The sequence below is a fragment of the Pantherophis guttatus genome, chromosome 10 (assembly GCF_059756535.1).
Source record: "Pantherophis guttatus breed Tessera chromosome 10, ASM5975653v1, whole genome shotgun sequence".
Taxonomy (NCBI): Eukaryota; Metazoa; Chordata; class Lepidosauria; order Squamata; family Colubridae; genus Pantherophis; species Pantherophis guttatus.
This window is the reverse complement of record NC_142072.1, coordinates 9,629,351-9,641,986: the sequence shown is the minus strand read 5'-3', so window position 1 is coordinate 9,641,986 and position 12,636 is coordinate 9,629,351. Positions and strand designations below refer to the sequence as shown.

The 12,636-nt window shown below is 43.0% G+C and overlaps 1 protein-coding gene across 9 annotated transcripts in view; it reads right to left on the bottom strand.

The window, feature by feature from the left end:
* LOC117669319 (IgGFc-binding protein-like) overlaps window positions 1-12,636 on the bottom strand; it is a 39,093-nt gene that overhangs the window by 7,203 nt on the left and 19,254 nt on the right. For 8 of the 9 annotated variants that reach the window (XM_087876401.1, XM_087876406.1, XM_087876405.1 and 5 more), the window contains 6 exons: window positions 11,934-12,498; window positions 9,916-10,508; window positions 9,030-9,600; window positions 8,192-8,391; window positions 2,454-2,834; window positions 1,222-1,508 (listed from right to left, as the gene is read on the bottom strand). In XM_087876401.1, coding sequence (XP_087732527.1) covers window positions 1,222-1,508; window positions 2,454-2,834; window positions 8,192-8,391; window positions 9,030-9,600; window positions 9,916-10,508; window positions 11,934-12,498 — 2,597 coding nt within the window. Of the gene's footprint in view, window positions 1-1,221; window positions 1,509-2,453; window positions 2,835-2,885; window positions 4,072-8,191; window positions 8,392-9,029; window positions 9,601-9,915; window positions 10,509-11,933; window positions 12,499-12,636 lie in introns of those variants that run through there. The other variant, XM_087876409.1, reaches the window with a different exon arrangement.

Below are 12,636 nucleotides of genomic sequence, written 5' to 3'. Positions count from 1 at the left end.
CTTCACTGCTGTTTAATCATTGCAGAAAGTGATCAATAGTGGGTTTAGTGCTTCTTGACCGGTTGCTTAGGGGACTGTTTCAACTTACGACAGACCTTCCCAGGACTACTTACAACCTGGATTTGAAATTCTGACAGCTAAGGGCATCTCCCTGCAGTCACATAGATAATAGTATTCTTTATTGGCCAAGTGTGATTGGACACACAAGGAATTTGTCTTTGGTGCATAGGCTCTCAGTGTACATAAAAAGAAAAGATAAATTTGTCAAGAATCATAAAGTACAACACTTAATGATAGCCATAAGGGTACAAATAAGCAATCGAATCATACTAGGAAACAATCAGTATAAATCGTAAGGACACAAGCAACAAAGTTACAGTCATGCAGTCATAAGTGGGAGAAGGTGGGTGATAGGAACGATGAGAAGATTAATAGTAATAGTAATGCAGACTTAGTGAATAGTTTGACAGTGTTGAGGGAATTATTTGTTAAGCAGAGTGATGGCGTTCAGGAAAAAAACTGTCCTTGTGTCTAGTTGTTCTGGTGTGCAGTGCTCTATAGCGTCGTTTTGAGGGTAGGAGTTGAAACAATTTATGTCCAGGATGCGAGGGCTCTGTAAATATGTTCACAGCCTTTTTTTTTTTTTGACTCGTGCAGTATACAGGTCCTCAATGGAAGGCAGGTTGGTAGTAATAGTTTTTTCTGCAGTTCTAATTATCCTCTAAAGTCTGTGTCTGTCTTGTTGGGTTGCAGAACCAAACCAGACAGATATAGAGGTGTAGATGACAGACTCAATAATTCCTCTGTAGAAGGAATTGGAACATGATCATGTCTTGGCACTCAGCAACTGTCCTATGAGGAAGATTCCAGTCTCAGAGTTGTGATTTACTTGGGTTCGTTAGTCGGAACCTTGACATATGGCCATTAGCAGTGCTCCACAGTCACGTGATGGCAATTTGACATTTTCTTCCCATTTCTAGCAAAAAAAAATGCCGATTGCGGACAATAGAGTTGCTTAATGGCCTTGCTTTACAACCGCTACTAAAAGATTGTAATGTCAGATACTGTCTCATGGTGACCCAATTAGCAACTGGCATAACTTATGACCGTAATTGTGGGCACAATTACGGTCATAAGTTGAGGGCTATCCTGATGATATAGTTTCTCCAACAAAGTCTGGATATTTTAAAACTGTCATAAACTGCAAATAGCATTACTTACCATCCTAAGAAATCTCTGGCCTTCCAAGCGTCAACAACCTCAGCGATGTTATCTGCCATCTGATCATTAGGCAGCTTTAAGTCATCCGAAGTGTCGTTGTTGAAGTTCCCACAAGGGGCACATAACTTCCCTGCCAGGTTGCTGGTGACCTTCACGGTTATTTTCCCATTGGGACTGTAGAGAATTTGTAGCTGGGAGTTTTGATTGATAACGATGCTGTCCTGAGCTTCAGTGATAGAGATGGCCGAAGAGATGGTGTGGGGCAGCTGGACCAAGAGTCCATTGACCTGAAAGGAAAGCAATGGAGACATGGAATGTGAGGTTTCTTGGGCTCCAGACTCTGCTATTGTGGGTCGTGGACTTGAGTATAGGTACTAGTCTTCAACTTATGGCCACAATTGGGACCAGAATTTAGTTGCTAAGTGAGATGGTCATTGGGTGTTGCACCCAGTTTTACCACCTTTTCTGCAGTGCTTTTTCAGCAAATCACTGAAGTTCTTAAGTGAATCATGAAAGCATTAAGCCAATCTACAGTAGTGGCCAAAATTGTATAAATCTTTTGGGAAAAGTGTATTTTTGAGGTTTGATGGCTAATAACACCACTTTTTTTTTTTTTTTTTGGCATTTCAAGATAATCATATTCCACTGCTGGAATATGGCCCAGGGAATAGCCCAGACCTTAACCCAATTGAAAATCTATGGAGCCGACTAAAGAAACTTGTTAGTCAGAAGCGACCCAGCAATAAAACCCAGTTCATAGAAGCAATCATTCAATCTTGATTTCACATTATAACAGCTGCAGAACTAAAAGACTTGGTTCGCTCCATGGGAAGACGTTGTAAGGCCGTAATTCATGCTAAAGGTTACCCAACTAAGTATTAACTGACATGGTGGTAATTTTTGTATATCTCTTTTTTTCTACGGTGATAATTTTTGTACAACTCGTTTCACTTTTCTTCTTTATAACTGCTATTCTAATAGCAAATCCTTCATAAAAGTTATTGCATTACATTCTTGATTCAATTGTCTTTCCATTGATATCTACTTTGATGGTATTACTCCCCCCCCCAAAAAAGTGGTGTTATTAGTTAGTTTTAGAAAATACACTTTTCCCAAAAGGTTTCCACAATTTTGGCCACTACTGTAGCTTTCCCCGTTGACTTTGCTCATTGAGAACCAGCCAAGAAAGATGCAAATGGAGATTACGTGACCCGTGGTGGGCAACAGCTTACCCAAGTCTCCTTGAAGTTGGTCACCGTGATGAATGCTTCCCGGAAGAAGACGTAGATGGCGGTAGCAGCGGGCACCAGGTGATCGTCACAATCATTGATATCCACCACCAGTTTAAACCAGGTAGGCGAGTCCTCATCGCAATAGGATGCCAGCTTGTAAACACCACTGGTGATAAGCTTCCCTTGGACTCCATCAAAGGAGCTGAACCACGTTTCTGGGCTGAGAGTGCAGCGGCCTTCCTGCCTTATGCAGCCGTACCCTTTGGCTGTGAGCATACATGTCTCTCCCGCAGCACAGTGGTTCTTGACACGGATGAGTTGGTTAGATGGGTGGCAAGTGTTCTTCTCAGAGCAGTCATTGGAGAGGAGAGTCTCCCCTGCCTGGAGAGCAATTACACACATGCACACACACAGACACACACACACACACACACACAAAATCCTCTGGTGAAAAATTACTTTATATCTACCAAGGAAATCATGCATGCAACAGAATAAACAAAGACAAACAAATGGCAATATTGTAAAGAAATATGTTTCTTTATAATATTGCCATTTGTTTGGCAAATGGGGCTAATGGTAGCAATTTAACTCCAAATGCTTATACAGTCTGGGACAAGGCCATTTTTTTTTATTTATTTTTTTGCTGGACATGCATTGGCTGCTCTGATTCATCAGATCAAAGCCAGGAAACAGAATACAGAGTATATTGCTCTGAACGGTGGTTCCTGCTTTCATTAGGTGAACCCACGGAATAGAAGCCATGGGATTAATTCAATCTCTAGTTACTCCACTGAAAGACAGAGTAACAACCTGAAAAAGGTATGTCCACTAGCAGTTTTTAACTGCTAGCAGTTAATCATTCACTAGCAGTTTTTAACTGCTAGTGAATGATACTTGCGGAATAAGCATTTGAACGATATTATGTGATGATTTGGGGACTGGAGGCTAAAACATATGAAGAACGGTTGCAGGAACTGGGTATGACTAATCTGATGAAAAGAAGGACTAGGGGAGACATGATAGAAGTGTTCCAATATCTCAGGGGCTGCCACAAAGAAGAGGGAGACAAGCTATTCTCCAAAGGACCTGAGGGCAGGACAAGAAGCAACGGGTGGAAACTAATCAAGGAGAGAAGCAACCTAGAACTATTATTTTTTTTTTATTTTATTTATTTGTTTGTCAAACATGTACAAGGTAGCAAGGATAAGTATGAACCTAAACATGAACAAAGTACAGATAAATGGGGACAGTAAGACAGGGACGGTAGTCACACTGGTGCGCTTATGCATGCCCCCTTTATGGACCTCTTAGGAATGGGGTGAGGTCCACGGTAGATGGTTTAAGGTTGAAGCTGTGAGGGTTTGAAGCTGTAACAACGGAGTTGGGTAGAACATTCCAGGCGTTAACCACTCTGTTGCTGAAGTCGTATTTTCTGCAATCGAGTTTGGAGCGGTTTACCTTCAGTTTGTATCAATTGTTTGCCCGTGTATTATTGAAGTTGAAGCTGAAGAAGTCGATGACAGGTAAGACGTTGTAGCAGACAATTTTGTGTACTATGCTGAGATCAGACCGCAGGTGGCGCAGTTCCAGATTGTCCAAGCCCAAAATTTCAAGCCTGGTGGCATAAGGGATTCTATTGTGAGTAGAGGAGTGGAGCACTCTTCTCGTGAAATACCTCTGGACCCGCTCAATCGTATTAATGTCCGATATACAGTATGGATTCCAGGCAGATGAGCTGTATTCGAGAATTGGTCTGGCAAAGGTTTTGTATGCCCTAGTTAACAATTCAATGTTACCAGAGAAGAAGCTTCGCAAAATAAGGTTAACAACTCTTAATGCCTTTTTGGCAATGCTGTTACAGTGAGCTCTGGGGCTTAGATCGTTTGAGATAAGTCCTCCTAGGTCCTTGACAGAACTAAGGAGAAATTTCCTGACAGTTAGAACAATTAATCAGTGGAACAACTTGCCTCCAAAAGTTGTGAATGCTCCAACACTGGAAGTTTTTAAGAAGATGTTGGATAACCATTTGTCTGAAGTGGTGTAGGGTTCCCTGCCTAAGCAGGGGGTTGGACTACAAGACCTCCAAGGTCCCTTCCAACTCTATTGTTCTATTCTATTCTATTCTATTCTATTCTATTCTATTCTATTCTATTCTATTCTATTCTATTCTATTCTATTCTATTCTATTCCAAACTTCTATTCTAAAATTCTGTTCTGTTCTGTTCTGTTCTGTTCTGTTCTGTTCTGTTCTGTTCTATTCTAAAGTCAACCAAAATAAATCACAGGTAACCAGTCCTTGATTTACAACCACAACCGAGGCCAAAATCTGTGTTGCTAAGCAAGACCGTTAAGTGAACTTTGCCCCATTTTAAGACCTTTCTTGCCACCGTTGTTAAGTAAATCACCGCAGTGGCGAAGTTAGTAACCTGATTATTAAGTGAATCTGGCTTCCCCATTGGCTTTCCTTGTCAGAAAGCCACAAAAGGTGATCACATGACCCTGGGACCCTGCAACCGTCATAAATACATGCCAGTTGCCAAGACTTAAGTTTCGATCATGTGACCATGGGGATACTATGAAAAATGGTCTTTTTTCAGTGCTGTAACTTCAAACGGTCACTAAGTGAATGGTAAGTCAAGGACTCCCTGTAACATTAAATTTCTATTATGACCCTCTTACATGTCATAAAATCTAATTTAAGCCTTTCTCTTCTGAAAAAGGGTTTATTATTATCCCTGGTTTTGAAAGCATGGTGGGTGACATAACTGATCATTTTTGCTAACCAGTAGCTGCTGCTACACCTACTTTAAATGCCATTAGCTAGGATGAGAAAATTATCTAATTTAGCATCACATATTCATAAAGTTCGTGCATATCGGTGCAGAATTTGAAACAGCTGCTGTGCAATTAGGGTAGAGCACAGTAACTGATGAATGGATAGGTGTATAGAGAAAAAAAAGCACCTTTTCCAAAACATATCACATGGCTGTTAGAAGGACTGAGGGGAAAAAAATAAATTAAAAAGCAGAAACTTGGGCTGAACCAGTGGTGGGTTTCTACCGGTTTGCCCCGGTTCGGGCAAACCAGTAGTGGCGGTGGTGGGAGGCTCCGCCCACCCACACAGACGTCATCACGGATGCTCTACGCTTGCGCAGAAGTGCTGCGCGTGAGCAAAGTGCAAGCACGCGCACTCCCAGTTCCGAACCGGTAGCGAAGGTAAGAGGAACCAACTACTGGGCTGAACCTAAGAAATCTAAAATCAATACAAGCTGTGGGGTTTTTTGGGGGGTGAGGGGAAAAAGACTATCTGAGTAACTTGGAAAATATTAGATTTAGATTTAGCAATATTGCTTTATCCCTAGAACAGATGGTGTTAGAGCAGGGGTGTCAAACTCAAGGCCCAGGAGCCAGATCCAGACCACGGGATGCTTAGATCGGCCTGCTGTGCCACCCTGGAAACAGTGAAGGACTGGCCCACAGGGCCTCTGCCAGCCAAAATGGAGCTCTGGCGAGCTGTATGCGGCCTTCCCAAGCTCCGTTTTCACTGGCGGAGGGTTGCAGGAGGCCGTCGCAGATGAAAACGGAGCTGGGAGCCTGTTTTCGCTGGCAGAGCGCTCAGGCCGCCACAGGTGCCCCTGACACGAGTGACGTTGAACTGGTCACACCCATTCTGGCCATGCTCCCCCCCGCTCCCCCCCAGGTCAAGCACAACCCTGATGTGGCTCTCAATGAAATCAAGTTTGACCCCCTTGTGTCAGACGCATAAAAACTCCAGAATATGTCCATTGTGGCATTCTCTTTAAGTAGTCAATTCAGATTGGCTAGGTATTGTTTTAACATGTAATCCCTGACTGGCTGGAATGTAAGAAGAAGAAGGGGAAAAAAAGCCTTCATATAAATATAAATTAGAGATAAAATGGTTGTGAAGGAGCGTAAAAGAAGCTGAGCATTTTTAGCATCTGGATTATTTTTCAATGAATATATCAGGGTGTGAGAAAAATAGGAATTATTCCTGTAAAAGCATAACCTGAGTTACGCCATTTTGAAATCATGTTAAGGTTTTGTTTTACTTTGTATAACCTGATTATATAATTTAGCTGACATTTAAGAACATGAGAAAGGAAATGTGTAATTCCTGTTTTTGAGAAGATGTTTGTTTTGCAGGAAATACGTTCCTGGGTTAACTTGCCCTTATTAATTAAAGGAAGTACGCAATTGATGTTTTTGAGGGGTATTTCTGTTGGGAATTGGGGAATTTCCAGGGTGGAATTATGTACTGCATATGTTATATAAGATGTTATGTAAGATCTGGAACTGATTCCCAAGGTACTTTATTGACGTGTATTCTGAATGTCCTGAAGACTATAAAAACTTGTGTAAATTGTTTTATTTCCGTCTTTCTCTACTTTAGAGAGAAAGTCCCTTTGCAAAGAATAAACTCTGTTACAGGATTATTTCGGTCTTTGTCTCTTTAAAACGATAATGGGATTTACCTGTCGACCACACAGGGCATGCAAAACCCTAGTTTAATCAAAAGACTAACAGTGTATGGCAGTAGCGGGCTAGATGGTAAGCTGGCTCGAAAGCAAAGACACCTTGCTTCACTGTGTGAATTAGCGAGCAAGTGTGTGAAAGCAGGTAGATGCTGCAACCAAGCCAGTCATAAATATGAACCAATTGCCACGCATCTAAATTTGATCACATGATCATGGGGATGCTGCAAAGATTATAACTGTGAAAAACGGTTAGAGGTCATATTTTTCAGTGCTGTTGTAACTTTGAACGGTCACTATACGAACTGTGGTAAATTGAGGACTACCTGTAATTGAGCCCAGAATTACAGTTGAAAGTCATGGAAGTTGTTAAGCAGGTCACCATGTGACCACACCTGTTTTAATTACTTTTTTTGTGGTGGTCGCTAAGCTAACAATCACGGCCATTAAGTTAAAGCATCCATTTTTCTGCAATGGGCATTTTTTGCCAGAAACCGGAAGTAAATGCTGAAAACTGACAAAGATAGATAGACAGACAGACAGACAGACAGACAGATGATAGATAGATAGATAGATAGATAGATAGATAGATAGATAGATGATAGATAGATAGATAGATAGATAGATAGATAGATGATAGATAGATAGATAGATAGATAGATAGATAGATAGATGACAGATAGATAGATAGATAGATAGATAGATAGATAGATAGATAAATAATCAAAAATGGTGGTTATGTGGTTATGTGAGTGTGGTCACAAATGGCCATAAATGCAAACCAGTTGGCCAAGCACCCAAAATGCAATCACGTGACCACAGAAGGGGTGGCCATTGGAACTTCAGAAATGGGTCATAAGTAGCTCTGGACGTGCCCATTGTGACTTTGAATCAGTGACGGGTTGCTCCCGGTTCAGTCCGGTTCTTGCGAACCGGTAGTAATAACAGTGAGAGGCTCCACCCACCCGCCCCAACATCATCACTGATAATCTGTGCATGCACGTGTTCCTGTTGCAAACCGGTAGTAAAGATAAGTGGAACCCACCCCTGCTTTGAATGTCACTAAACAAGGACTAACTGTAATTGCCCAAATATTGTCAGTGAGATAAATCAACATGTTTACAATTTCTGAACCATGGCAGCGACAAATACCGTAACTTAGGAGCAATTTTTCCCAAGCTCTGTCACAAAGAAAGCTTCCTGGTTGAGTTACAAAGAACTTATTTCATGAATCACACCTACCTTGATGTAACGCCCTTCATAAACACACCCGCACTTATCCAGAGACACACATTCCTCCCCATCAAAGGCGTAGCCATTGTCACACTGGCAGCCTTCAAAACATTCTCCTGTGCAGTGAGTTGGGGCAGATAAAGCAGCACATGTGAAGTCACAGGATCGAGTACACAACTTGTAATGACTGTGAGCTGGGCAGGAAAGAGCTGAAAAGAGCAAGACGGAAACAAATCATATTCATTTAGAGGGTACTTAAACTTCAGCGTTGTTCTCATTCAACCAGATCATGGTTTGTCCCAGGGGTGAAATGCTCCCTGTTCGGACCGGATCGCCTGATCTGGTCGCGATGGCAGTTGGTGGTTCGGAGAACTGGTAGCAAAAATCCCTGCCTGCCCCCCCAATGCCCAGCTGAGCTGCGCGATCATCAGAGGCTTTTTTTAAAAAAAAAAATTAAAAGCATTTTTTCTACAACCTCTTTGCCTGAAGACAGGTTGTATCTCTACCGATACTTGAAGCGACATGCCAAAGTTGATTGCGTTGTAAGAGCTTAGTTTTTACTTGCAGACCTTTGATTACCATCTAAGTAGCATCTTCAATGTTACTTAGGTGACAAATGAAACATCTGCAGTGAAAACCAAGCTCGGAGGATTCCCATAATCCAATCCACCCTCCCAACCCTGAGCTACCAATATTTTCGAACACCTCATTGTACCTGGTTTGCACAGATCTAAGATACAGTGTTTCTGGTGTCTCTTTAATATGAGCTTGAATAAAGACATCACCTTGGAAATATAGTGACAAACAACAGCCCAAAAGAAGTGATCATTAAGTATCTCAAACTTACAACAGAAGGACGTTGATCTCCAAGGTCCAACATTGGCTCCAGCTAGCTGGCATGCAACCATGTAGGCTTGAAGACTTTGACACAAGGTATCTCCTGCTCCATTGGCCAAACACATGTCATGGAGGCAAAATCTGAAGTAGTCAACGGGGCTAACCAATGGGTGGCAGGCTTTAAAGGGACCTGTCTTGGATCGGATCATTCCACAAGAACTTTCCGTTTCATAGGGTGCAGTCTGGGTAGCATGACAGGTGGGGCAGTTCTCCCCACAACCGTCAGAGCATTGACCACCGTTCCCAGGAACTTTCCAGGAAGCACCGAACTCATCCATGCTTTGAGTTATTTTTCCGTTAGACAGCATAAAATCATCACTCTGGTCACTATTGAAGTTGCCACCCAAGCCACACAGGTGCCCATGATACGTGCTAGAAACTGAGACGTGGACATGTGAGGAAGCATCATAGAGGACTCTGAGAATAAGAGGTGACTGGACAATGATGTTGTTCCCTTCTTGTGTGATCCAAAGTTTTCCATCAATGGTGCTCATTGGCAATGTATAATACTCTCCATCCACCTGTATAAAGACATAGGATATAGTTTAGATGAGAGGTGTCCAACCTTGGAAACTTTATGTTCTATGGACTTCACCTCCCAGAATTCCCCAGCCAGCATGGATAGCCAGGGAATTCTGGGAGGTGAAGTCCACAAGTCTTAAAGTAACCGAAGTTGGGCATTCCTGATTTAGATGAAGGATGTTACTTCTAGTCACACATGCTTAGTTGCAGGCATAAGCAAAAAGCTAGGCCATACCTATGAAATATTTACATTTGCGGGCAACATCAGCATCTGTTATTCACTGTTATTACGCTAATATATATCAGACACATACCATGGTCTTCCACTTTATTCCCCTTTCAAGGACAATGGAATATCCTTGCACTGAGATTATAACTTTTCTTGTCGATGCACGCCAACCTTCAAGCTTCTCATTCTCCACCAACACTGAGAATTGCACTAATCGGGGATCCTTGCTGCATACTCTGGCTAGGATGTAAGTACAGGAGCCATGGAAATCAAAACTTTGCCCATCAAAGGAAATGTGATGAGGGTCACCAGTAGCTGTGGTGGTTCCATATCCTAGAGGATGACAACCTTGGATCCCATTTTCCATCCTGCACACCTCATAAGCACCGCAAGAGAACTGGTGGCATTCAATCGCTCCATTGTCCATACAATGACACTTCTCCTGGCAAGAGGTGGTAGGGTAGAACTCCTCTCCCTTCTTGTAGTACCTGCCCTGGTGCGTACAGCCACACTCAGCAATGGGAATACATTGATCTCCACTCAGAATGAATCCAGAGTCACAAAAACATCCTTCCACGCAGGGAGCTTTACAGGTTTCTGGAGCTGAGGGACTCTGACAAGTGGCAGAGCAGCCATTTCCACAGGGTTCGTAGTGGGAATTACGTGGACAAGGAAGACCTGAAAGAAAGAATGGGGAAGAAAAACACTAGACCTTCCTTCTAACAGGAGTAGAACTCACTCTTCCTTCTAACAAGACTAGAACTCATGGTCTCCCAGTTATTAGGGCACCAGACGAGAAACCGGGAGACTGTAAATTCTAATCCTGCCTTAGGCATGAAAGCCAGCTGGGTGAACTTGAGCTAGTCACTCCCTTTCAGCTCAATTTACCTCACAGGTTTTTTTGTGGGAGAAAATACAAGGAGAAAGGTGCGTAGGATAAATTCACCACCTTCTACAGAGGAATTATTGAGTCTGTCATCTGCACCTCTATAACTGTCTGGTTTGGTTCTGCAACCCAACAAGACAGACACAGAGGATAATTTGAACTGCAGAAAAAACAATGGCTACCAACTTGCCTTCCATTGTGGACCTGTATACTGCACAAGTCAAAAAGAGGGCTGTGAAAATATTTGCAGACCCCTCGCATCTTGGACATAAATTGTTTCAACTCCTACCCTCAAAACGATGCTATAGAGCACTGCACACCAAAACAACTAGACACAAGAACAGTTTCTTCCTGAATGCCATCACTCTACTAAACAAATAATTCCCTCAACACTGTCAAACTATTCACCAAGTCTGCATTACTATTACTATTAATCTTCTCATCGTTCCTATCACCCATCTCCTCCCACTTAATGACTGCATGACTGTAACTTTGTTGCTTGTGTCCTTACAATTTATATATAGAATAGAATTTTTTATTGGTCAAGTGGTTTCTCTGCCATCAAAATGGGCTCACCACCAAGCTTGAAAGGCTATGAAAACCATAATAATATTTCCTGAAATCATATTTTCAGGGAAGGTTCATTAATATGTGGTTGACTCCTAGGAGGATTCTCTACCTTGGGAACACAATAATCATAGAAAGGACAGAAGCAGTTGTTCCTGCAAAAGCACATGGCTGTGGCTAAAATATCTGAACATAACACTTACTCAGGAGTGGGCTGCTGGGGGTTCGCAGGGGTTCGGGAGAACCTCTAGCTAAGTTTCTGTGCAGTTTGGAGAACCCCCAAATGCCACTCCTGGCGGGCCCTCCCACTCAACCCCCCCCTCCCAGGAGTCCCCACGCTGTCTGTTTTGGATGCAGGTAAGTGCAGGGTGCACACGGAGGCTTGGGAAGGGTGAAAAACGGGCCTACCGGAAATTTGGGAAGGCCGTAAATGGGCCCATTTCTGGCCTCCAGAGGGCCTCCAGAGCCTGGGGAGGCTATTTTCACCCTCCTGGAGGATCGAGGAAAGCCTCTAGAGCCTGGGAAGGGCAAAAACGCCCCCCCCCATGGTGCACGAGGTCAACTAGGCCACGCCCACTATGGCCATGCCCACCCAGCAACTGGGCAGAGAACCCCTTGCTAAAATTTTTGAAGCCCACCCCTGCACTTACTGCAGAAAGAAGCTGATCTCCATGGCTTAACTTGGACGCCCAGAGCTTGGCAGGCTGTTCCGTAGGCACTGATGGCACCACAGAGGGTATCACGATGGCCCTTGTACACACAGGTATCAAAGACACAATCGTCAAAGTAGGACGTTGGATCGATCATTTTATGGCATTGCCTGAACGGTCCGTTCTTTTTTATCAGGATGCCACAGAATTGGTCTCCCTTGTAGATTTGCTTCTGCTCATCATTACAGACTGGACAGTTAGTAGTACATCCTGTGGAGCACCCCGGGACCTCCTTCACCTGCCAGCTGTTTGCAAATTGGATTTCATCCTCTGCTTGTGTTCCCTCTTTCGTGAGAAGGTCATCACTTGGATCTTGATTGGCATTACCACAAAGGCCACAGAGTGCATTGGCATAGGTTTTTGGAATGATGACCCGGGCATAGCTGTACCAGTCAAAGCTGACACGCAGATCAAAGTCTGTCTTGATGAAGCCATGGACCCCACTGGTGTAGACCTTCAATTTATTTTCATAGGAGAAGGGAAGGTCCAACAAGACTCCATTAACCTGGAATACAGGGAAGACCAAGGGTCTTTTTCAGTGAATTTTCAGTTATTTTGTTAGTAAATTTAGGTAACCTTTTTTTTGACAAGTTCAGCTTTATAAAATTACTTGGGGGTGCTGTAGGGTGTGGTAGAGGTAGGG